General features: G+C 37.2%; 2 protein-coding genes across 3 annotated transcripts; both read right to left on the reverse strand.

Moving 5' to 3' along the window:
- Positions 1-1496: 1496 nt before the first annotated feature.
- On the reverse strand, positions 1497-5765 carry LOC109148177 (protein PLASTID MOVEMENT IMPAIRED 1-RELATED 1-like). Of its 2 annotated transcripts, none has more exons than XM_019296012.1 (3): positions 5699-5765; positions 3076-5364; positions 1497-2949 (listed from the first exon to the last, which is right to left on the reverse strand). In XM_019296012.1, exons 2-3 carry the CDS (start codon positions 5346-5348, stop codon positions 1782-1784), a joined length of 3441 nt encoding a protein of 1146 aa, XP_019151557.1. In that variant the 5' UTR covers positions 5349-5364; positions 5699-5765; the 3' UTR covers positions 1497-1781. The 2 variants fall into 2 exon arrangements, with proteins under 2 accessions (XP_019151557.1, XP_019151558.1); XM_019296013.1 differs by having other exon boundaries at positions 5695-5741.
- Positions 5766-9736: 3971 nt separating this feature from the next.
- Positions 9737-12806, reverse strand: LOC109148180 (WD repeat-containing protein VIP3). The gene is made up of 2 exons (XM_019296021.1): positions 12385-12806; positions 9737-10691 (listed from the first exon to the last, which is right to left on the reverse strand). The coding sequence occupies exons 1-2, from the start codon at positions 12721-12723 to the stop codon at positions 10059-10061; spliced, it is 972 nt and encodes a 323-aa protein (XP_019151566.1). The 5' UTR covers positions 12724-12806; the 3' UTR covers positions 9737-10058.
- Positions 12807-25341: the final 12535 nt, after the last annotated feature.

The raw sequence follows: 25341 nt of genomic DNA on the forward strand, positions 1-25341 counted from the left end.
TCATATACTCAATATGCAATCTCGTGCAATCATATACTCAATATGCAATCTCGTGCAATCATATACTCATTATCTCTTCCAGTCTTAAGTGTACAAATAAACACATTATAGGAGAGGGTTTCTTTTCCTCATCTGGCTTTGAAGGTGGAGGAGCAACCTCTTTCATGAGAGGTCCTGACAAGCATGTTTTGATGTCCTTTAGGCTAGAATTCCCTCCTTTGAGAGAGAACAGAACATTTGTGTTACCCCCCAATCAGATTCAGATCCACCATTCATGGACAAATTTCACTTCCCAGAACCATCAATAGCATCAGAGAAACTTCTCTTAGCTCTTGACAGAAAGTTCTTGAGCCCACACTTCTATCCTCCAAATCCTTCCCAAAAAGACAAATCTCAGCCCTTGCAGGTCCAGCCTTCCTCTCAAGGGACTCTGAACCAGGAAACCCTAGCCTCAGCTCAGTCTCCTTGAGGTTAAGATCATTGCTTTCCTCAACCTCTGTAGAGATAGTAGAGGAAGAACCAGAAGATGGGATCTTCTCAGAGGCTTCTTCCCTATCTTCTCAAAGCTTCTTTCCATGGAAGAAGCCTCTGATAGACCTATGTAATCATGTTCCTCTGACAGTCAATTCGTCTCAGACTGAAGAAGTAGAAAACCAAGCAATTTACCTTTGTACCCTTCACTTAATAGACACAATATAATGAAAAGACACAATTGCCCCTTAAACTGATGGCCAACAAACGAAAACCTAATAGAAGGACCTTTGGTTGAACAGTTTAGAAAGTCAAGTGTCTTTTTTGTCCAAATTAAAAGTCGAGGACCAATTTTAGAAATCGCAATAATCAGAGGATCATTGCTGGAATTAACTCTATTTAGTATATTAAAAACAAGGGTAATTTGCACTTTTCGTCCCTAAGTTATAAGGTAATTGTAGAATTCGTCCCTAATTGTTAGTCGTGTTCACTTTTCGCTATTAAGTTATTATTGATTATTGATGTTGCACTTTTCGTCCTTTTATTAACTTTCTGTGCTCACTTTTCGTCTCTAGACTATACTAACGTTACAAATTTCGTCCCTAATATTTTATTAGTAAATGGATGAAAAGTGCAACACTAATGATAATTTATGAATGAAAAGTGAACACGACCAACAATTAGAAATGAATTCTACCATTACCCTATAACTTAAGGATAAAAAGTGTAATTTAAACATTTATCACTAATCCACCTTCCAATATAATTTGCCTTGCAAATGAACCATTGCATGATCCACATATACATTAAAAATAAATATTTAATATATTAAAATGAATATTTATCAGCATTTCACCTTTCAATATGAACCATGGCATGATCCATAATATAATTTGACGTCTGCTAGGTAGCTTGTAGTATCCAATTTGACAACAAATTTGCTTTTGGAGATTTTTTTTTTTTTGGAAGATTTTAAATAATGCAATCAAATATAGCAAGTATTGACATTTTTTTTTTGGGTAGAAATAACAAGTATTGACATTAAAGTTACATAATAATAAACAGCAGAAATACATTTCTTCTTGCCATGAAAAAAATATATATATAAAAAGCACACAAAATGCATGTGAAGGGCCAACAAAATAATGACCAAAAACTGTTCTATGATAGAAAGAACAAACACCTTATCCTTCTTGCTTTCCAACTAAAAAGGCCTAATCCTGAGCAGCCTTCATTCTTGCAAATTTATTATACCTTTGAAGCTGGCACACTGGACCTAGCTTTCCCATAAATTATTCAACCTGAAAATGCTACCTCAATCTGATGGTTTCATTTGGGAAAATGACGTTTGGATTCCGAATATGAGGGTTCAAAGCCGCCAGCTCCTTCCATTTAGCCCCTGTTCCATGAACCCGAGAGGAGATACTCCAGAGAGTTTCGCCAGGCTGCACTGTGGTTGAAGCGGGATTTGAAGGTGGCAATGTTGGTTTATTACCGGGTTTTGACTTCATAAGTGGGTGCTTATTCTTCTTCCCCATTCCATTGGCAAGCAACCAACGCGACCCGGACTGTTGCTGAGTTGTGGAGCCCCATAGTTTCTTCTTACCTTGGTCGGTGTTCAGGCCTGCAACGTGCACTTCAGTTATTTTGTAGCGAGGGATTTTTTCCTCTTCAGGTATCTTCTCTACTTTCAGCTCCTCAATTATTTCCTCCTTTTTCACGGGCTGAGAGTCATTGTCTTCTTCATCGTTGTTGCTTCTTCTAATTTCAGAAACCGAGCTGTACATCATAGGTTTAGGTGGCACAAATTCTCTCTCCACCTGAACCAAGGCAAGCATAGGTCTACCAACTGGCTCATAGTCTCTTAAAGGATCACGAAGCTGCACCATCAATGCAACCGTAAAGTTGTTGCCCAACAAACCACACTTCCTCCCCTTGCCACGTCTCTTATCTCTTGATCTTCCTCGTACCACCTCCATGGAAGTAGCATGGTGGGCAGCAAGTAGTTTTGAGGTACGTTCACTAATCTCATCATCGTCATAGATGTCGCCAGAGTCTAACTTCATCCATTCATCAAGTGATAGGGACAAGCCCATTAACCCATCTACATCGTCACCATTGTCTTTAATATCCAGCAGGTGCAACCCACCAGCTCCTTCTAGACCCATGGATCCACCAAAACTGACCATACCCTCAAAGGTTGACAATTCACCACCGGAATCTGGGCTTACGTTTGAAGGTGCATCCTCACTTGACATGCCGGACTGTATTCTTAAGCCCTCAATTAAAAGGCCTTCAATTTTATCCATTGCCAAAGGAGCAACATCACCCAATGAAAGATATTCTGCATCCTGTTCATTGCCAATAGAGCTTGGCTCAAACTCAGAAGACCTTGATCCAGGCATAATCCCTCTAACTGCCTCAGGAAAGCCTGACATATTTTGTCCAACTGTGAATTCCTCGTGCGATTTACCATTCCTGAAATATGCAGAAGTGTAATTTCGTAAGAAAATAAAGAGAAGAAAATGCCTGTATCTGCAATAAAATGTTTCATATTCTACAAGAGAAATGGTTATTACTAGTGTTAAAACAAAAATGGCAAACCTCTCAGATCCCTCCAAGCTGGAGGCTGCTTCCCAAGCAATTTGTTGCACCGTCTTTCCTGTTATATCCTCCAATGGCATTAACTTATTTGCCTGCATTGAGAGCTTTTCAATACCGATGGAGGTCAAATGCTGTAGTATGTCCATGACACCAGATCCCATCTCTGCTGGCACCACCACTGGCTTAGAGACCTGCATACTCAATTTCCCACCACCTTTTGCATGCTTAAAAAGTGCAGGACTCATTGAGCGCAAGAGGCCTCCATCTTTGGTCTGAACAAAGGGACCTAAGCCTTCTCCAAGAGGAGGCAATATATCAAGATCCTCAGGAGGCACATTAATTGGACTGCCAAACCCACCTGAGCTTTTAGGAGGAGAATATTGAAATGCCCTTTCATTGAGACCCCATTCCCGCATCAAAGCTTCTGTCTCCAAGTCCTCCATCACAGCGGCCCTTGTTTTATTTCTTGTTTCCTCTATTTCTATCTTAGGCAGCACCTCAGAAGACTGAGTGGCTGAGAAGAAACCAAAATCCTCAGAAATGTTCCCACAATCAGGTCCACTTGGAGCATCACCAACAAATTCTGCATCATCTATATCTATCTCACAGTTAAATAAGGAACAACCAGTGGCAAGAGCATCCTTCTCAAATTGCCTCAATAGACGCTCTCTAGGGGAGTCTGGCTCACTTTCAGAACTAAAGCCAAAAGGACTATGCTCTATTCCAAGCATATTAAAAAAGTCAATAGCCACAGATTGAGTTACATCATCCATGCTGAGGGATTTCCCTTTCTTAACCGGTGTATAATCTGCTTGAACACCCAAGTAATTATCTTGATTTATAATTTCATTGTCATCTCGAGAATCTGATTCTTCATTTACCAAGTCTGAGACAGTGTCCAATGCAGAGTCCAATTCTTCCATAATTAATTCATTGGTACATTTTTCCTTCTCTTCAAATTCTAAATCACATACCGGAAGTTCATCTTTGTTGCAACCAATTTCCTTGGGCAAGGTTTGGAGTTGGGCCTCCACTTCAGTGGAAACCTCAACATTGTCCGATACAAAACAGCCCTCTACAGAATGATGCGCAACATCCGTGGTTTGGATTCCTGGTTTCTCTAGTTCCTTTGAGGACAATTCTAAACCTTGGTCCATGGCAGATAACTCGCTAATTTCACATTCATTTTCAGCATTTCCATTCGCAGTCACAGGCAACAGCTTTGAATCTGATTTTAAACTCTCTGGAGCATTAGAGATAACTTCAATCTCCAGTTTCTCATTAACTGAAGCATCTAACTTCTCTTCCTCAAGTTTCCGATAGAGCACATTCACTGACTCAGAAAGTTCTGACATTGGCACTGGCAAAACCTCATGAAGTTCCTTTATGTCTTCTACAGACCAGCTTGAAGCAGAAGAACTTGCAGGAAGGCTTCCAGCACGCCTTGCTGTGGTTTGCTCAGACTCGGTGAACAAAGCCACACTTCCACCCGGACCACTCTTCCTCATGTTCTGTAGTGCATGAACATCCTTGCTGGTAGGGAGCACTGTGGAATTGTTCCCAATTACATAATACCCAAAACTGACATTTATAGTCGCACCCTTCGCCTTCCCTGATAACCTGTAACTAGTAGTCCACCTGCCAGTGCTCTTCTCGTCTTCCAATTCCTCCAATGTAAGCGGAAGCAACCTGGTGAGATCCACCCGGTGCTTGCCCAAGTCTATTTCAGGAGTACCACAAATTGAAACATACAACAAGAAATGCTTCGCCTCATATTTAGCAGAATGGTGCGGACCATTTCCACTACCATGAACAGAACACGAATAAGTCAACTGCTCTTCAAACTCCGCTACCCCTTGAACAACCCTAACTGCCCGAGTCGTCAACTCCCCATCCCGCCTCTTCCAATGCACAACAAGGCTAAGGTCATCAAACGACACTGGCAACTCTTCAACACAGTGGACGTGGAGCGAGAAACAACAATTGAAAGTTCGACTTTTAACATGAGTCAATGCCTTAAAACCCTTCCAACTCCAAATTGACTTCTTACTGTCATCCAACAAATCCTTGTTAGCACCCTTAGCTTTCGATTTTGACTCTGGTAAATGAGTTTTCCCAACAGACTTGGACCGACTGCTCACTGTAGACATTAATCTTCTCGGCTGGGCTTTATCAAGAGATAAAGCCTTACTGATAGATTCAATATCATTTAATAACTTCCCAGTTCCTGGATTTTGACCAATTTTCTTCCTAGATTCAAGTTTTGACGACATCCCTCCACCTAAAACACTACACAAAATTTACAAAACATTCAAATTACCTACTGCTCCAAATCACACATAAATCTGGATAACGCAATCCAAAAAGCAAATTCAAAATTCAAAAAAAAAAAAAAAAAACGAAGAAGCTAGAATTGGAAGGGTTTAACAGTGGAAAATTATTTGTTTTAAGTTCAAAACAGAAACACATAATTAATTCATAGATTTTATCGCAAACATATTACAGAGTAGTATAAGCAACAATTAAAAATCTGTTTAAGGAAAAGAATCTTATTAAACACACACACACATATAATGAATTGAAGGAAAACATACGAAGAAGAAGAATGAGCATACATACTTACATCAAAGCCGCTCTCTCTGAACGCTCTGCTTTGATTCTGTAATGTTTGATCTCTCTCTCTCCTCTCTCTCTCGTTTGAGTTCAAAGTTTAAACTTTAAATCGAAAATGGACGAAACTTCAAGTTTTCTTTTTTTGCAGGATGGCCCCTCTATTTCGATGGAAATTATGTTTCGTACACTACATTTTGTATAATTTGCGATTAATGCGGATATACTAATGAAGACAAAATATGTAATTTGTCTTTTCCATCGAAAAAGGTTTCACTTTTGGAAAAAGCTTATGGGCCTAAACCCCCACGTTTCACATCCTTAATGCTTGCTTTTATATTTAATTAATAATTCACAATTAACCTAATTCAATCTTTAAACTACTTTAGAAACGGCATCAAACCAAAACATAACAAAATTCTTGAATTCTCGAATTGTTAATTGAGTGGTATTGTGATTCTGTATATTTATTTATAATAACATCAGCGAATTCATGAATAAACAAAATATATATGTGGAGAATAGTAAAATATATTGTAATCATATCAGATTGATACAAAATTTGATACAAATAACGTTTTTAATCCTAAATGTAAGATTATATGCATGATGCTTGGAATGGAAAGGAAGCAATCATTGTATATACATGTTGACCAAGATTATTGTTTGTTAGGCATGCTGTGCTGGATCATGTTCAGCTTGTAAACTGAAGCCAATAATGTCTTTTAGGTGGCAGTATTAGAGCCTATTTATGTGTCATATTATTACATGGATTATGCTCTCAACCAATTTTTTTTTTTTTTTTTTTTTTTTTTTTTTTTTGTGATGAGAAAAACTTGTTGTCACTATTTGAGAGAATTGATACAACTAATCTAACCGTATCAAATATTTAGTCTCATATGTTGTGTATTTTGCAATAACTACTGGATAAACTCTATTTGATTGGTGAGTTCCGATCTTGTGTCCAATGACCTTCTCTCCCTTAAAAGTACCCCAAAGGTGCATTTAATGCGCTTTATATAGGGGAGATAAGAGGGTAACACATGCCAACTTCTGACATGTTTGTCACGTGCAATATGAAAATTCAGCGACTATTCTCCTCATGTCAGGTAAGGAGCTGACAGCCTATACACTGGTGATTTGATAAGGTTTTCTGCTTGGTGCATAATGATAAGATGAATTAATTGGTAGTGATGGGTTGACGTCACCGCCTTCCCGATCACATGAGGTTGGGACTCGGAAGGTCCGAAGGTTCTGTGTCTGTTTGGGTTGGATACGATTGGTTAGGGTTACCTATACGATTGTCGAGTATAATTCCTAGAACATTGACGTATTTCCCTATCAGGTATATATTGGGTAAACTTGTTCAAGTGTAATACTCTGTAATTCGCAAACTACACAGGAACGATAAATCGCATCAAGATATTTTCAACTTATTGATCACTCATGCAATTGATTATGTCATGGCAATGGGTAAAGTAAGTGTTTGTTTAACCATTATTGAATCTGAATGCATTCAAAATTATCTAAACCCTTCTTGATCTAAATTCATTTGACATTACCATAGGATACTCGAAATTTGTTTAATATATATTTGCACCTACAAGGTTATCAATGTGACTGGTTTTTGGTCTTTATAGCAAAAACGAAAGTAGTTCAAACAAATCTACTATATATAATCGTTGTCTCAAAAACTAGACGTTTTATCTACCATTAACTTCAATCCATGCAACTATATTGCTTAAATAGTCTACTTGCCATAATTTATAAATGGTCAAACTAAATCATTATCTTAATGGTCTAATTATCTTAATGCCAAAATAGCCAAATTAAGTAATTAGTCATTAAATCTAATTACTACCTTAATGGATATTATTGACCTCATTATCTTGTGTCAGTGAATTAAAGGAGATTAGTTTAATAGTTGTTTGACTTTTGCTTATTACGCATAATGAGCCTCCTCACTTTGAGAAGTTGTTCTTAGTCGCTGGTGAGATTCAATCCGAGATCATTGTTTCTAAACATTATTCATATGACCAATTGAACTGTTCATGTGGACGAGATTAGTTTAATAGTTGTGTGGGGCTAAAACATAACAAGAGAATTAGTTTGATGATCTTCAAGAAATATCATTTGCTTGTGTTGACCCAACATGTTTTTCACGCTTAATTAACAAATCATAAGATGCTTCTTTTCATTTGCCTCTTCTTTGATCATCCTAGCTACCTTTAATTTCCTCAATTATTTCTTCACTTTTCATCAACTTTCTTTATCAACACTGTTGTAATCATGTACTCTTTAAAGTTGCATCAAACACACATTCAAGTGTTTGCTTGACCATGTTTGTATTAACACTAAAAAAGCGTGGGCGTTCATCTTAAAATTTTAATAAAAATTAACAATAAAGTCAATTTTGAATAATTCATTAATGAATACATAAGTGTTGCTTTAACTCTGATGTTTTCAATTTTTCATTTTTTACTTTTCTTGTATTATTATCGTTATTCTTTCAAAAAAAAAAAAAGTATTATTATCGTTATTTTTAAAAATTATTTTAGTAACTTCAAATTTCGTTAATTTTCTTCATCCGTACGTCCATCATCACCAACTTTGTTTAATATTCTTCCGTCTATTGCTTCAACCACAACTGCTACAACAACTTCCTTTTAAGACTTTAAGAATACATTTTTTTTCTGAATGCTACTTGCTCTATTACAATGTAGTATCTGTTCATATACTTTCTCAACCTACTGAAACACAAAGAACAAATAACGCCTCCACTGAGGCTCGAACTCATAATCTTCCAAATGGAAGTCCAACCCGGATACCATTAGATCATATAGTCCTGGTTAAGAATACATTTATTAATTGGAAAATTTTCCGGAGAATTAGAGAACAGAAAACATAAAACATGTTTACTAACACAATTTTTCATTTTATAAACAGGAAACAATTTTTTGGTTTTTTGGAAAACTAAAAAACTTTTAAAAACGATTTCCTAAATAGAAAACAATATCATTTATTTGGATATATATCACTATAATCACATTCTCACAATTATCTACTTACATATTTATTTATTACTATGATACATTCATTATCACTTCTTTTACTTATTATCATCTTCTATCTTTTCTACTTGCATTACTTATTTAAACATAACTTATTTGCTTACGTTTAAAGTAAGACATTATTCAATTTAAACCAAACATATCTTAAAATATTTTAAATATAAGGTCTAAAAATTACTCGAAATTAAACTTGTGTTAATTTTATAACGTTAATCAAAACAAATAAATTTTAAAAAAATAAGTGTTAGTAAACAAGTTTTCTAAACAGAAAACAAAGAATGAAGAGTGAAAAATTAGAAAAGAGAAAATAGAAAAACAATTTTCCTTTAATAAACAGACCCACATTTCTATTTTTTCTTTTGCACCATTTTTTATTTTAATTCTCATTCCTCTATTATAATACAGAGTACCAAAACACTTTTAACTAAAACTTGTTTGGGTTCTTAAATTTTGATTCTAATTCAATACAAGCAAGTTTAAGTTTTAGCATTAGGGAAAATTTTCCAATTTAAACCAACACTATCTATTATTATTATTATTTAAAAAAAAAAAAAAAAAAAAAAAAAAAACAGTATTCAACTACCTTGCATCCAGCAGTATTCAACTACCCTACATGATGTCTCCACCAAAATAGCAGCAAAAGAAAGTGGTAATATCATTGGTTGCTACTTTATTTTTTTTGGGTTACAAGAGGAAAACATGTAATTACTACCAAAAGGTATACACTAAGTAAACCCCACCTGTAAATCAGCCTAAATTGTTCATAACTGATCAGTTCAAACCAAGAAAATCAATAAATCAGGCTTACTAAAAGTCAAACTCAAGCCACCAACTTGGTTGAGATTGCCCCTTATTGGTTGATACTTGATACATGGGATTGGAACATGTTACATGTGTTCCAATAGAATGAGTATGAGTTATACATAACCCATCAAGATTATCCATTAAATTACATGATACTTATTTAGCTTTGACAAGTATGACATTGTGAATTATGCATAATCCATAAGCTTAAAATAGTCACATTTGGAGTACTACATTAGTTCATAATCATAAGCCTTGACAAACCTAGTACAGTACAAATATAAAATGAAATCAAGTATGGCAGGATCTACATTCTCCAAAAGCAATGTGACTGGGCACCAAATTCAAGAATTGATGGTGAGATTGTACAAAAGATTAGATTTTCAAGACACAAACCTTAGAGCAAAGGTTAGAGGGCAACAACGAGAAAGCCAAGAGATTTGCAGGTAGGGCGGTACAATCTTGAAGATGTAATCCATGCGGAGGCTCCTTGTATCATCAAGAGTACTGGTAGAATGCTATGCTCTTGTCATCGGACACACTAGCAAGCATACAAGACCGGGGATCGTTTTTTCCAGGAGGTCCAAAAGCCACTGCCCAAACTTGGTCAGTGTGATTGGTTAATATCTGTGTAGCTGCCCTCATTTTAAGATCCCACAACCTAACCGACTTATCACTAGAGCCTGTTGCAATAGCACCCCCATCGGGGGAGATATCAACGCTCAGGACCCAACTGGAATGGCCAGACAAAGGCATGATCAAGGCTTTCCCCTCTGCATCATACATGTGAACGTGCCCATCATCTGAGGCGGAGAAAAGCACCCTTGCATCATGAAGAGAAGGTGAAAACACGAGAGAACGCACAGGCATGCAATGACCTTCCAAGAAGTGTAAAAATTTGGCACGTATCACATCAAAAACAGAGATTGTGCCATCCATTGAACCACAGGCAATTAGTCTCCCATCAGGACTCCAAGCAACAGATAGGACAAATTTCTTTGTGCTACTTTTCTCTGTAGGCTTCAGACTTTCTGGACGAGGAATGGATAACGTCGAAATTAGTTGCCAATGAGTAGTGTCCCATAATTTGACTGATAAACTACCACCTCCAGCTGCAGCCAGAGTGGTCCCCTGAGATCAAGGCAGAAAAGGGGGTCAATTGTGATGGCATAAACACTCAATTATCAGTATATTATAGACAAATCCTGAAGTATAAAGAAACAATTAAAGAAATATAGGACCATATACCAGACATACATCAAACCACAACTTATGAAGAACATGTTTTTACAATTTAATGACCAGAATATATCCAACTCCAATTCCATTTTTTTTTTCCTATCGCCCTATGGTGAGTAATCTGGGAAACTAATTAATCTAGTGCTTAAAAACTACGCAGTAGTAATATCCAGAGGCTTTCAGCTTTCCTAAATCTCTGTTTGGTATTCCCATTCCTATTAATTTCTTGAGAAATATTAACATGTTATCAAAGTAAAGGAACACATGAAAATTGTTTGAGACCTATCTAAGCTAATGGTGCAGAAGAGTTCAGCAGCCTTGCAAGCTACATAAACTTGGGACAGCCTCAACTGAACTCAAGTCAATCTCTATGCTGTTTTCTGAATCTAGCCAGATGAGCTGATTTTTTTTCTTTCCTTCCTTTTTTAGCCTTGAGTTGTAACTTGTAAGACCCTACCCTGACTGCTTTAAGCTGTAATGCCATCCTCAGCCATGATACTCCCTCTTACAATGCTCTCACTTGCACTCTTACAACAGCTTACCATCACTCTTTCCTTTTACTCCTTTTCAGTAAAATCTTATAGTCAAATAATCCTCAATTCAGGTTCTTATTTCTTAAAAATGATTTTATCTCTCTTCTAATGTAAAAACTGATAGAAAATAGTATTCTTCGGATGGTTAAAAGATTTGGCTTGAATCAAAATGGTTTCTTGAAATCCACTAACAATGTAACCATTATTCTATCTCTATTTCAAGGGTCACTTATTCCTTGCCAGCATCAGAAAATCCAGCGGGTTATATTGCCCAGCTTTGGTAAGTACATTAGTACAAAAGCCATCGAATTTCAAGTTCACTATGATATCTATCATCGCATTACTTAAAACATCCAATCAATCAACCTAGCTAGTATCATAAATAATACTACATCTGGACAGGGTCGGTAAAGGGGCCATGTCTAGTACCTGGTGGTTGGGGAATTGTTGGGCAGAGGCCGATAAAGCCCCTAAGGGCCAAGTCCAGGACCCAAGATGGTCTATAAGTAAGGAAATAAATTGCGCCTTTGCTACTAGCTATAGCTCTTGGCGTGAGTGGTAAGCGTTTGATCGTAACCGGTGGTATCAGAGCCAGGTCACGGGGTCGATTCCAATCAATTAAAATTGGTTGGTGCTGGGAGGGGATTGTTGGACAGGGCCGGTAAAGGGGCCATGGATTGTTGGGTGGAGGCCGATAAAGCTAGAGCCAAGTCCAACACCCAGCCTGTCTCGAACAATGTGATGACGGTGTATAAGTAAAGAAATAAATTGCTTAAGCCCTTGATCCTAACAACATCTTTAAATAAAACCAAGAATATCAGAGAACTGGAGATTTTACTATTCTAATTTCTAAATGCAACCAAATTTTAACGAATATCATATCTGCATTACTTTTTTCAAAAAAAAAAAAAAAAAAAAAAATATCTGCATTACAAATTTCGTACAGAAAGCAACAGTTAAGCTCAAGTCCTACCCCATCAACTGAGGTCACCTACTAGATAAACATATAGATACAGAGAGAATTCAGAAAAGTAACAATCTTTCTTTCATACCTGTGGATTGAATGATAATTGCCAGACTTCGGAGGGAGGAGCTTCGAGGGTGGCAATGGTTCGGTTGGAATCAACGTCGAAGACGCGAATGTAGCTATCTATGGAAGCGGAAGCGGCGATCCGGCGGGTGGGGTGGGTGGCCACGGAAACGACGCCGAGGCAATGTCCAGTGTTGGTTCGCAAAGAAGTGAGCTTCTCCGGGTCCCAGAGGCGCACAGTCTCGTCGAGGCCCCCGGTGAGGAGGAGCGGTGGAGCTCCGTCACTGGGGCAGACCCACGACGCCGTCCATATGGAGTCGTCGTGGGCGTTCTGGATGCTATCGAGCGAGGCTAATTTCATGGCGATTTGGTTAACTAAGCTTAAACCCTAGCAGGAAAGATACAAATGCTTGATGAAGCTCTGATGTTTTGATGCTTTGAGAAAGTAAGAAATTTTACCCCCTACTTCGTGGGCCATATGTTGTCGGTTTGGGAATTGGGGGTCCATAGTCTTCATAACTTTTATTTATTTAGATACTTCATTTTTTTAAAAAAATAATGATCAAATTTCTTTCTATGGCTGAAAAAGATGTACGGTTAAGAGTGTTATTCAAGCTATTCACTAGATATAGATCCTGAAGACCGGACGACGATGGTGATCGATTGATTGACAGCGCAGATAAATACTGGAGAAGAAAAAGAGATATGTATTCTTAAGGCCTAAGATGATTAATGTTGACCTTGCTAGAATCCTCAACTCTCGATGAGTCATTCCATTGATAAAATCGGTAAAGGCTGACTCTGAGGATTCGAGTGAATGAGGCGACCAGGAACCCGTGGGGGTAAGGCAAGGGGGCATCCGGATACTAAGCGAAGAGATAAGACCGAGTGGCGTAGGGAGTCGGCGATGAGTGGTCGGGGGATGAAGAGTCCTAGAAGACCGTTAAGATAAATTAAAACCCCTGATTAATGAGGAAGTTAAACAGCCATTAAGAAATCGATCGTGGAGGATAATAGCGGCCAGCGATGATTAGTGCATATTTAAAGCATTCAATGCCTATTATTAGCCCATTAAATGTACTTACGTTGAATCCGAGTCCAACGTCACTCGGATTCCTATAAATAATCTCTCAAGGCACTGCAAAAGGGTCAAGCTTTTCATATATACACGGAGAATTTCCGATCAAGCATAAATCATTTCCTACCACTTTTTCGGTGATTCACCATCTTTTCCGGTTGTGTTGAACCCTTGGTAGGCTTCCCAAAAGTCTAGAAACCAACATGGGTCTTCCTTCTCCAAAAAGATCTTATTAGAGAGATCGAGGTAGTCATGAATGCATATTGGTAGAAAGGGGGAGAGATCAAAATCACGGGGATTCATTGAAATATTTGGACACAGTTGTGTGTTCCAATTAATGGGGAGATCTTAGATTTGTAAACCATAGAAACTTCAAAAACTCAGATTCATTGATGGCTACGATTTATAAATACTTTCCAAGCCATCATACCCCAACCTTAACCTCACTAACTCCAACTGCTTTGTAACTGCCTTTGTCTCCATTAGGAAGACAAACATGGGTTTATGTTTGGACACGAGGCCCAATAATTCACAAACTACCCGGGGTTACCCAAACTCTGACAGTTCCAACTTAAGAAACTCATTGGGAAGGGCGGGACTGGCTCTCCAGACACACCGGACACAAGTTTTTTTGAACCTCAGACATCTCCACATCCTTCCCTGAGGCTACACCGGGCATTGGGGCTTCCTCCTTGCGACGCTTCAAGTTGCATGCAAACCCCCTTCCTCCTCCACCACTGCCAAAGCAGTACAATCACCTCCAGACACGTCCCCACCTGGCCTCAGCTTAATTAATTATTGTTAATGAGAATGCTTTAAGAGTGGATTAATTTTGATCTTTCAATGGCTTGCTAAACTTTGTTTTAAGAATATGATGATATTATCATGAAGCGTTTGCAGTGACATATGATTAATTTGCCAATTAGTTGTGTTTTATTCTATGCTGTGTGGATATTAGTTATGCTTAAATCTGGCTAATTCTAGCATAAGTAATCTATTGAGGAAATTTATCGAGTAAACATCATACCTTCTAATTCCATGCCCTGTAGGATAAAAAGTTGGATAATTTTTACTGTCTTGTTAAAACTATTGTTCTAGTTTATAAATCGGGTGTTCCCTAATTCTTTTAGGACTTAATGAGTTTTAACTGTTTAAATAAATGTCTTAAGCATATGAACATTTAAAGCACGTGATTAACTTTGGATGTCATATGAAGTTGTCATATTGAAAAAAAGAACGAACCTTTAATTGATGGGTAAAGTTGAACTAATCTGCAAAACTAGTAGTGGTAATTGATTCATGTTCCTGATCTTTATTCCTTTGTTAGATGCTATTTCGTTTCGTGGTTCTTCAATTGTCTTCCCTACCTTGTTTTCTACTTGCTTTTTCATTTAGTTTAATCCATTTTGATTGTTTATTGAGTTTGAGCACTTTAAATTAGTAAGTCAATTATTTTCAAGTCTTTAAATTGCATTGTATCAATCTTTGTGGGTTCGACTGATACTTTTGCACACTATTACTACAGTGATTCATGAACTTGCAAGGACATTTTAAAATTGTCCATCATATACCAAATTTGGTGTAATAGATTGAAAATAAATAAAATTTGGTACAAGAATATATTGAGAATATTCATTTTGATGTGACATTTGATAGAAACTTTTAATATTTTGGTGTAAATTAAGTTAAAGATACTCTTACAAAAATACCTCTCACTTCTTAATTATAATAACAAATGCAATTAAGCTTTACCAATTCTTGATAATTCACCATCATAAACAAAACTCAACATTGAATCCCAAGCTCATCATATCAACAAATAAAGAAGTCTCTCAAAAAGGGAACAAAAACATAATCAAAACCCTAGCATATACACAATCATATTTCCTTCAAAAAAAACACTCCAAACTTGACTATATGATTTCAAGGCCCAATTGAGAACTAAAAACAACACAATTGGAGCCAATCTAAATTAAACCCCAAAAAAAAAGTGAAAAAGAAAAGGAATCTATGTTTATATTTAGGTGATGGGCCCTGGCCCAAACAGGAAAAGACGGTTGAAGGCTCTTTTATCATTCGGCCTACCAGTCTACAACTCACCCCAACTTTCGCTTTTCCCGCAACGAATTCATTTTCTCCAACCGCCACTCGTCCCTGAGCCGGGCAATGAATTTATCCGCTTTCGAGTTGACGTCGGGACTCGGGCAATAAACCGGCGGTCCGGTCACATCCTCGCCGTCGGTATGCTCCGATTTCACTGACATTACATCGACGTCTTCGATCTCCGGTGAGCTACATCGGGAGCTGTGGCTGCTCCGGATCCAAACGAAGTCTCCTCGAGCCACGAATTTGTTTTCCGGCATCCTAAACGGCGGCAGCGGTGGAGGCTTCGGTATTAATGGCGATTGCGTGCCGCTGTTCAAGTTCTCTTCGTAGTAGTTCCTTGTAGTTCTCGACGACATTGGCGGTTTTCTGGCGGCGGATGGAGGGCGATGTAGTGGTTCAGATGAAGTTTTGCGACTTGATAATGCATGTGTTGATGGTGGTGGAGGAGGTGGGGGAGGAGGAGATGAAGTTGAGCTTACTGATTTGAATCGCCTGCTTTTGTTGTTTCCACTTTTTAATACAGAATTGAGGATTGAAGATGGCGGAGGCGGGGGAGGAGGTGGTGGAGGAGATGATGATGACTGGCTAAAACGCTTGCTTATGCTCCCTGTTTTGAATAAATTATTGAAAATTGATTTTGGTGGAGGCGGTGGAGGAGGAGGAGGTGGCGAGGGAACAGCCAGTGAAGAAACAGAATGCACACGTTTACTTTTGCTGCTCTTTTTGAATAGGTTCTGAAAAACCTTGGACGGCGGTGGAGGCGGAGGTGGTGGTGGAGGAGGCGTTTGTGGCGGTATAGGTGAACTCGACGGCGAAGAGTCATCAGAAGCGCTCTCGTAGATGCTTTTTGTTTTTGTTCTCTTTTTCCTTTTCGTCTGGTTGTATAGAGAAGCTATAGCGGTTGCTATTTCCTTCGTCGCGCCGCTCTTTTTTCTATGAAGTTTCCGTATATTTTCCTCTGCTCTTATTGGAAACGGCATTGTCACGGTGGGAGGCGGCGGTGGAGGTGGAGGTGGCGGTGCCGGTGGCGTGGGAGGAGGAGCAGGGGGCCGGCTTTCAACAAACTCCTCTGCTCTTTCATTACTCTGTTTTTCAACTTTTTCCTTCCGCGGAACACTATGCAGGGATCTTCTCCGTTTCAACCTCGTCCGTGATGACGGCTGCGGTGGCGGCGGAGGTGGAGGCGGTGGCGACGGCGAGGCAGGCGGAAGAGGAGAACTGCGAATTTCAACCGTATCCACAGGGATCACTTTAATACCAGTCTCCCCTCTCTCCACTTCACTCTGGCGTTGACGGTGGCGATCGTACTCCGCCGCTGCCGATCGATACAAATTCACTTCAAAATCATCAAAAAACCGGTACCGGTTCTCGCTGGTTTCCAACACCGGCACTTGCCTCAGATCCGGATACGAACTACTGCTCCTCCGTAGCCGGCTTGTGCCAGTTTCCGGCACCCCGGTCTGACCGGAATCATACACTTTCCGACCAGAATATTCAACCGCAGAAACTCTCGGAACATCCCGCTCAACGCCTGCTCTGTCGGCGGCAGAAACGTCGTCGTTTCTCCGTGCAAAAACACCACAAAGAATCGCAAAAACTACGAGCAATATGTTTAGTGAATCCCAGCTCTTCTTAACGGAACTGGGCCTAAGAAAATGATGAGTATGCGAAAGAAACGGAGGGACTAGAAAGAATATAACGAGGATAGCAAGGATGGGAACGAGTAGGATAAGCACCACCGGATTGATGATAGGAGACGGTGGTTGACGGCGGCGTTGGCGGAAGAGCGAGGTGGGGGGTTGGGTCCAGTAAGGCGGGGAGTCTCCATCATGTTCCATGGAGATATCTTTAATGGGGCTTTTAGGTTTAGCGGTGGCAAAGTGAGAGATGCCTTAAAAGCTTGTTGGGAGCGAGCGTGGTCCTAATGATTATGGTTGATGAGTAAGATAATGGTCGTGTTTAAATATGTAAACCTAAAAATTACTACTGCATTTACTTCATTTTTTTTTTATCCAACCACAAATTTATTCAATAAGTGAATTGGTAATTATTATATATTGAAATTGAAATGTCAAGTGAGACGACCAAATTCAACAGCGCCTCAACTAAGATTCATGACCTCTCACATGAAAAAAATTACTATATATATACTATTTGAACACAAAGGTGTTTGACAAGTTATATCACATAATCTAAATAATGTGAAAATTAAAAACTTCTTTAGTTTTTTTTCTTTTTCCAACTTTCATGGTCTCATTCGCCTAATATTGTAGATTATTATGTGAAAATTTTGCAAATAAATATTATGTTATTTACAAACATATCTTGAACCAAATGCCAAACATTATTGGACCTGGGTGCAAAATCATTACGTCTAATGTTTAGAGCTAGACATCATCATATTTTACCCTTTTATTATTCACAATATTGTTATGCATGCATTTGGGGGAGAGTATTTAATCTTATTATCCATATTAAATTTATGTTACATACTAAGTTCAATATGCCATGTTAGTAATGTCAAAGTAATTAATAAAGAATAGTTATGCTGTGCATCCGTATGCACCATGCATGGTGCATACGGATGCAAAAACGACGTCGTTTTATTAAAAACGCGCGTCTACCCTTAAAAAAAAAATCAAGTTTGATTCCCAGCAACAGCATAATTTGCCATTAATAAAAATGTCTCAAAGAGGTGACTAAGTGGGTGAAACAAAATTATCGTACTTTTTAATGTGATTTGTGAGTTATTATTTATTACACAAGTCAATGCACCATTCGGATGTGAATGCATGTAGAATTGTAGATTTCCCTCATACAAAAAAAAAAAAAAAGATAATGAGGGTATTTGGTAAATAGTTGTTAGCTGATTTAGTTAATGGGCTTGATTAGTAGATAGCATTAGTTGATTGTAGAAAAATATGTTTGGTAATTAGCTATTGATTACATGCAAAATGACTTTCTCAAAAAATTTATAGCAAAAGTTACTTTGAACAACTTTTGAATTTTAGAGCAATAAATTATTACAAAATACTAATTAATTAAACACTTATATTAAATGTTTAATCAAATCAAACCACTAATAGTGATCAAATAAGTCAAAATTAGTTACTAATTTGCTGCTAAGCTAACCATATTACTAAATAGGGCCAATTAATAATAAGAACTTATTATGTTTTTAGATGTGAATTTTATCAAATACATATAAAAAGTCAAGTACAATTATCCACGACCAATTCAAGCCAATGAACCTTTTAAAACGATACTACACCTAATTAGCTAATAAAAACAATTGTTTTCCAGCTGCCTTGCCAAACACATGCATTATAATAAACTTAAAATAATATGTCGGGAGTTATCAATAGCTTGTGATTTAAGTGAAGAAAACTTAGGGTGTGTTTGGTTCGCACATAGAAATCAGAATTGGAATGGATATTAAATACTTGGTAATGGTAATGGATTTTGGTGAAAGTATTTAACATGTTTGGTAGTAGGGTGGAACGGGAATGATTATTAATAGTAGTGCTTGAAAATGAATAAGGGAATGAAACTTTTATGGCCCGTTTGGTTCACGGAATAGGCCGGGAATGGCATAACATTCCCAGTAATAGGCCTATTCCGTTGTTTGGTAACCATTTCTATTACCAGGAATAATATTCCTGGTAATAGTCTATTACCTCAAATAAGGTAATAGCTATTACTAGGGGGCCCCCTGGTATTAGCCTATTACTGAACGCTCAGGAATAGATTTTAGAATCTATTTCCTTTTTTACCCCTTTCTTTAACCTAATTTTTTTTTTATCTTATACATAAATTTATTCTATTTCACCACCGTTGTCGCCGCCGCCACCATCACCGTCGCCGCCACCACCACCATCGCCGCCGCCGCCACCACCGCCGCCGCCGCCGCCACCACCACCACCGTCGTCGCCGCCGCCACCACCACCACCATCACCGTCGCTGCCACCACCACCACCATCACCGTCGCTGCCGCCGCCACCACCACCACCACCACCATCGCCACAACCGTCGTCGCCGCCCCCACCACTGCCACCGCCACCACCACCACTACCACGACTGCTACCACCACCACCACCATCGCCACAACCGTCGCCACCGCCCCCACCACTGCCACCGCCACCACCACCACTACCACGACCGCCACCACCACCGCCACCACCACCACTACCACGACCGCCACCACCTCCACCACCATCGCCACAACCGTCGCCACCGCCCCCACCACTGCCACCACCACCACCACCACTACCACCACCGCCACCACCACCATCACCGCCATCGCCACCACCATCGCCACCACCATTGCCGCCGCCGCCACCAGAACCACCACCCAACAGCACCACCGCCACAACAGTCGCCGCCCCACCACCACTGCCACAACCGTCACCGTCACCACCACCACCGTCGCCCCCACCACTGCCACCGCCACCACCACCACTACCACCCTAGCACCACCACCACCGCCGCCATTACCGCCACCGCCACCATCACATATTTTTATAAGGGTATTTATGTCTTTTAAAACATATTTCATTTCTATTCCTTAAATCAACCAAACACTGTAATATAATTCCTAAAGTCTATTCCTTCCGCGAACCAAACAATAGAATACAATTTCTATTCTATTCCTTGGAATAGTATTCCTATTACCTCAAAATCCATTCTGTGAACCAAACGTGCTGTTATTGTAGGGTATGAGTTTTTCAATTGATGGGGTATTTGAAACTCATAGTAGTGTTCTAAAAACCTATCAACCAAACAACAACAATCACTTTCATACCCATTCCTATGGGCAAAACCCACCAACCAAGCACAGGTGTAGTATCGTTTTAAAAGGTTCATTGGCTTGAATTGGTCGTGGATAATTGTACTTGACTTTTTATATGTATTTGATAAAATTCACATCTAAAAACATAATATGTATGAATGATGATTATACCCTTTATTTATGTCCGTTTTTTTGTTAAGTTTTATGATACATTATGCTATAAATATTGTACTATACAATATTTTGGACAAACATACCCCTACCGTTATAATTTCCGTTATCTTTTCCACTATTGCTACCATGCACATGCATCCACCATATATATATATATTTTCTTATTTTAAATAATAATAATAATAATAATATACACATTATATATTGAAATTATATGTTAGTTATTTCTTAAAATATAAATATTAAATTTATAGAAATGTTTTACATTATTATTATTATTATTATTATTATTATTATTATTATTATTATTATTATTATTATTATATACAATAATTTAAATATCTAAAATCTCAATAAATTTAAAATTTTAATATAAAATATTAATATTGTGCACTTATTTTTTTGCGCATCGCGCATAAGAAATACTAGTCTAACATATGTAAGCCAATTTGGAAAAAAAAAAAAATAAAAATTCAAACCTCAGCTCACAATGTCTTGAGTACGTGTGATAGAATAGACGAATAGTGTGCATATAAATATATAATACATGCACTTGAAATTTATCTGAAAAAAATAATGGATGAGAATTTACAAATAATGTGATAAAATTTGATTGAGAATTAAATTTAAAAAAATAAATTTTCCTATATTTAATTTTGACTAATTTAAAAAATAAGTTATTTTTAAATTTAATTGAGAAAGAGCTCCTACACATTCACTGATTCATAAAGTTTGAATCTAACATTTTTGTTAGAGAAATTATCTCACTCCCAAAATAAAATTTGAAACCTATTTATTTTTCATAGATTATTGATGATTTCACGAATTCCACCGTGAGTTAATAAAGAATTTACATATTTAATTAAAAAATAACACATAAGAAATTAAAGTAATAATTGTAGACGTCTTAATTTAGTAGTGTCTATTTCTCAATCCCAAAAAATTGTTGGCTCGAATTTATGTCAGTGGATGAGGTTAGTTAATATTTGGTCTTTCATTAATTAATTTAGTCAAAATTATTTATGCCTGCAATAACAGTTGGAGACTTGGAGTTAAACAAAACATCATAAAATTTGACTAACCAAAATCTTCTTACTTCTTCAGAAAAAATTGTAGGATCTATTTTCATATTTTATTTTTAGAAAAAAATATTTGTTTGTCTAACTTTAGATTTCTCATCTAGTTGATTAGCAAGAACCTTAAAGAGTGATAAAGCATTCACTCCTTCATAGGTAACGCTGGAATAGTTAAGCTGAAAAAAACACGCGCACTCTCAAGGCTAAAAAAAATTATATATGTACATATATTATACATTTTATTCTATTTATTTATATTTTAAATTGAAGTGTATAATAACTCCCAAAAAAAATCTTTTCTAATTCAATTTAACATACTGTACATTTCCCCGGCCTATTTGGATTGTAAAGTTATATTAGGTACAACAACACAAAATAGATAAATTTCTTATTTAATTTGGTAGAATGAGAAGATATACTATAATATACCATGCATAGATGTTCTACCTAATTTTAGAGGTAAAAGACTTACATATTTGAAATCTAACAATTTTTTTTAGATAATTTTAAATTGTATTACTCGTCAAAAAATAAATATATATAGAATCTTATATATATATATATATATATATATATATATATATATATATAGAGAGAGAGAGAGAGAGAGAGACACTTAAATAAGTACAAAGAGATGTAATGACTTTATTAATTTTTTAAAAAAAATTGTATGGTCATCCCCATTAGTGGTTCATGGTGAGATTTTTGAGGCTAAATAGCTGATGTGGAAGTGAGAGGAGGGGGAGGGAGAAAGGATGTGGTTCATGTAGGAGACTCAAGTTTTTTGTCTTCTGCTGTGGGCCCCACCGTATAATAATATAAATAAATAAATTTAATGCGCACCAGTAGTGCCCAGTGGGCGCGTTGAGGGTGCAGTGGTCGCCAACTGGTACCACCCTCATTTAGTACTATTTCTTTTTCCTTTTTCTTTTTTTTCCTTGTTTGTTTTCCTCTCCATTTTCCTACATGACTCTTAAAATCTTATGCATAAATAAAACTACTGGAGATGCCCTAATGAGCTTGGAAACCACATTAGAAAGATCATGTGCAATGAGATTGATTGAGAGGGTGTGACGAAATTCAAACTCGTGACCTGGCCTTTATATACAAAAGTCATACTTCACCCACTCAACTATTTCTTTCACGACTTTATTTATTTACTTATTTATTTTGATGATGTTATGATTATATTAGGACTTTAGATGCCCATTTATTTCATTGCATGTAATCAGCTAGCTAGGTATCGTTAGTCTAGGCAAAAGCTTAAAACTTGTTTTCTTGTAGAATCAACTTGAGTTTGTTCAAGCTGATCAACTTATTTTATGAGTTGGTTATTGCAAAAGCTACAACTATAGTGTTTCAGTCAAGTTGAAGACAGTGAGTGTATTAGGACTAGTATTAGGATTCTTGTATTTGAGTCATAGTATGACTCCCTATTCTAGTCGCCATATGATTCCTCTTGTATATATTCCCTTTGTCTATACAGTTGTAATACAGTTCATTCAATGCAATTCATTCAGTTCTCATCCAGTGGACTAGCAGAGCAAATCAGCAGTAGATTAGCAAGATAGATCAACTGATCATACTAGCAAAGGAGACTAGCTGGGTCCCTAAAGCTATTTTTTTTTTTCCAGAAAATGTCCTAAGTTATTTCTTCATCAGCAAGGTCAAAGCAAATCAGTTAGAATTCCAAAAGAAGTAACAAAACGTTCCTTTTTCAAAAGCACATATTTTCTGGAAGAAAAGGGACAAAAGTTGTTACAAAAAAGGTCAATTGTACATTTGCATCACATTGGGCGGAGTTAGAGACAAATTTGGATACCTGTCGCATTGAGGGTAACAATTTTTTTTTTTTTGAATTTCATAAAAGATTACCAACTTGCCCTAATGAATGAATAATTCTCGTATTCAGAATCACAGACAGAAACGTAGAGTTACAAAAGGAACAAAAGACTTCCCTAACTAATCTAACCTCTCCTATACAATAGACTAGTAGTTAAGACTAAATCAAATATAACAACTATACAATAATATAATGTGAGTATGTGACAAAATATAACATCACTAATAGCCCTCACATCTATCCTATGAATAGAGGACTTCGAAACTCAGAAATGTTGTTAATACCCATGTGAATTATCGATTACGAAGTGCAATTACATATTTTGCTAAGTGCTAGTTAAGAGAGAGACAAAGCTTTCATTGCTCAATCAAGAAACAACTAGAGCTCAGTGTGAATTTCTAGAGTCACCGTTCATTCGTTTGTGAAAACAAACAAACAATCGCATTCTTTGAAGTTGTGGTTGAAGACGTTCTACTCAAGGCGACTTCGTGACTAACCCTTGGAGTATAGATCGGGTTTTGAAGAACAAAGGGGATATCTAATTCAAAGGAACACCACCTGCAGTCAACAGTGCTTGTGGATACACCGTGTGACTTTTCACATGTATTTTCACACAAGATATTAGTGAAATCCTCCTTGGATGTTAGGAGAAGAGTGGAAGAGGTAGTTGTCGAACCACTATAAAAATCTTCCTCTCTATACTCTTAACATTTTGAACTTGAATTTCTTGCATTTTACATTTCCAGCTAATCGAAACAGTTAAGCACACATAGAACACGTTTCCTCGTTAAAGTTTTTTTTTTTTTTTTTTTAAATAACTAAACCGCGTTGCAAATTAATCTTTTTAAGTCTTCTGCTGCTGTTTTAACTAAACCGTGATCACTTGCTTTCGAGCTGGTGGTAAGCTTTGATTTAAAAATTGTTTAAATTAATTTTTTAAAAGTCTATTCAACCTCTCCCCGTCTAGACTTTTTGCAACTTTGAGACCAACAGAAAACTCACTTATGAGGATTTTTGTTGAGATTTTGGTGGATTTTTTATATGGAGAATAGGTGAGGAGATTCTTGAGATTTTTTTCCTTGTAAATTCAACATGACAAAACCCGAGTAAAAAACCTTGCAACCATTCATATGCTCTTATTAGGGTATGGGACACCCATTGTAATCTCCCGAATGATTTGCTGAAGAGGAAATGGAAGATTCTCAATCACTCTCAAGTCACGACGATGAAAGTTCTAGCTAATAAAGAAAAATTTACTATAATTTCTTCATTATAAATTAAATATGCACCAATTGGATATTTCATTATTTTCTCATCTCAAGTTTACATAAAGATATCAAATTATCTACAAGATCTCGAAACTTATCACTTCCTACCATCTCATCAACCACTTAAAAATCAGGATCGAGACAAAAAATAAAATAAAAATAGAAAAAATGGAAGTGTGAAGTAGTCCAAATTAAATGGAAGTAAATATAGGGAAGCAAGGGATAGGAAGAAGTAGGGAAGGTTGGGCATAGAATGTTTGGAGCGTGGCGATATGATAATGATTGAGTTGAGGAGAATTCAAATTCAATGGATCCCTTTCCATTACAACACAAAACTCACCTTTAGGCTCCAATCCCCCATACTCAAGTTATCTCATCTCTATTATATATGTACTTATTAGTCAAAAGAATAAAGAAAAGGATGATCTCTCCCCCACTATCCTCCGATCCCTTCCTATTATATATTTCACTTTTAACTACTTTCTTCGATCCTTTCATTTGTTGGGGCTTTACAAATTAAACTTCAAAATCACTTTCAACATGCATGGTGCCAAATCAAGCCTAGTTGATGATACCTCATTCGCTTAGAGCATTTTCATTAGTGAAATTTTTGTGAGTTTTTTTCAGATTAAGTTTTTAACTAAT

This window comes from Ipomoea nil, unplaced genomic scaffold (genome assembly GCF_001879475.1).
Source record: "Ipomoea nil cultivar Tokyo-kokei standard unplaced genomic scaffold, Asagao_1.1 scaffold2036, whole genome shotgun sequence".
NCBI classification, from domain to species: domain Eukaryota; kingdom Viridiplantae; phylum Streptophyta; class Magnoliopsida; order Solanales; family Convolvulaceae; genus Ipomoea; species Ipomoea nil.

Excerpts from the sequence above, each read along its gene's own strand:
- LOC109148180 (XM_019296021.1), bottom strand. The coding sequence starts at position 12,723 with ATGAAATTAGCCTCGCTCGATAGCATCCAGAACGCCCACGACGACTCC. Across the intron at positions 10,692-12,384 it reads AATTATCATTCAATCCACAG|GGGACCACTCTGGCTGCAGC; the intron begins GTATGAAAGAAA and ends CCTTGATCTCAG.
- LOC109148177 (XM_019296012.1), bottom strand. The coding sequence starts at position 5,348 with ATGTCGTCAAAACTTGAATCTAGGAAGAAAATTGGTCAAAATCCAGGA. Across the intron at positions 2,950-3,075 it reads AGCTTGGAGGGATCTGAGAG|GAATGGTAAATCGCACGAGG; the intron begins GTTTGCCATTTT and ends TGCATATTTCAG.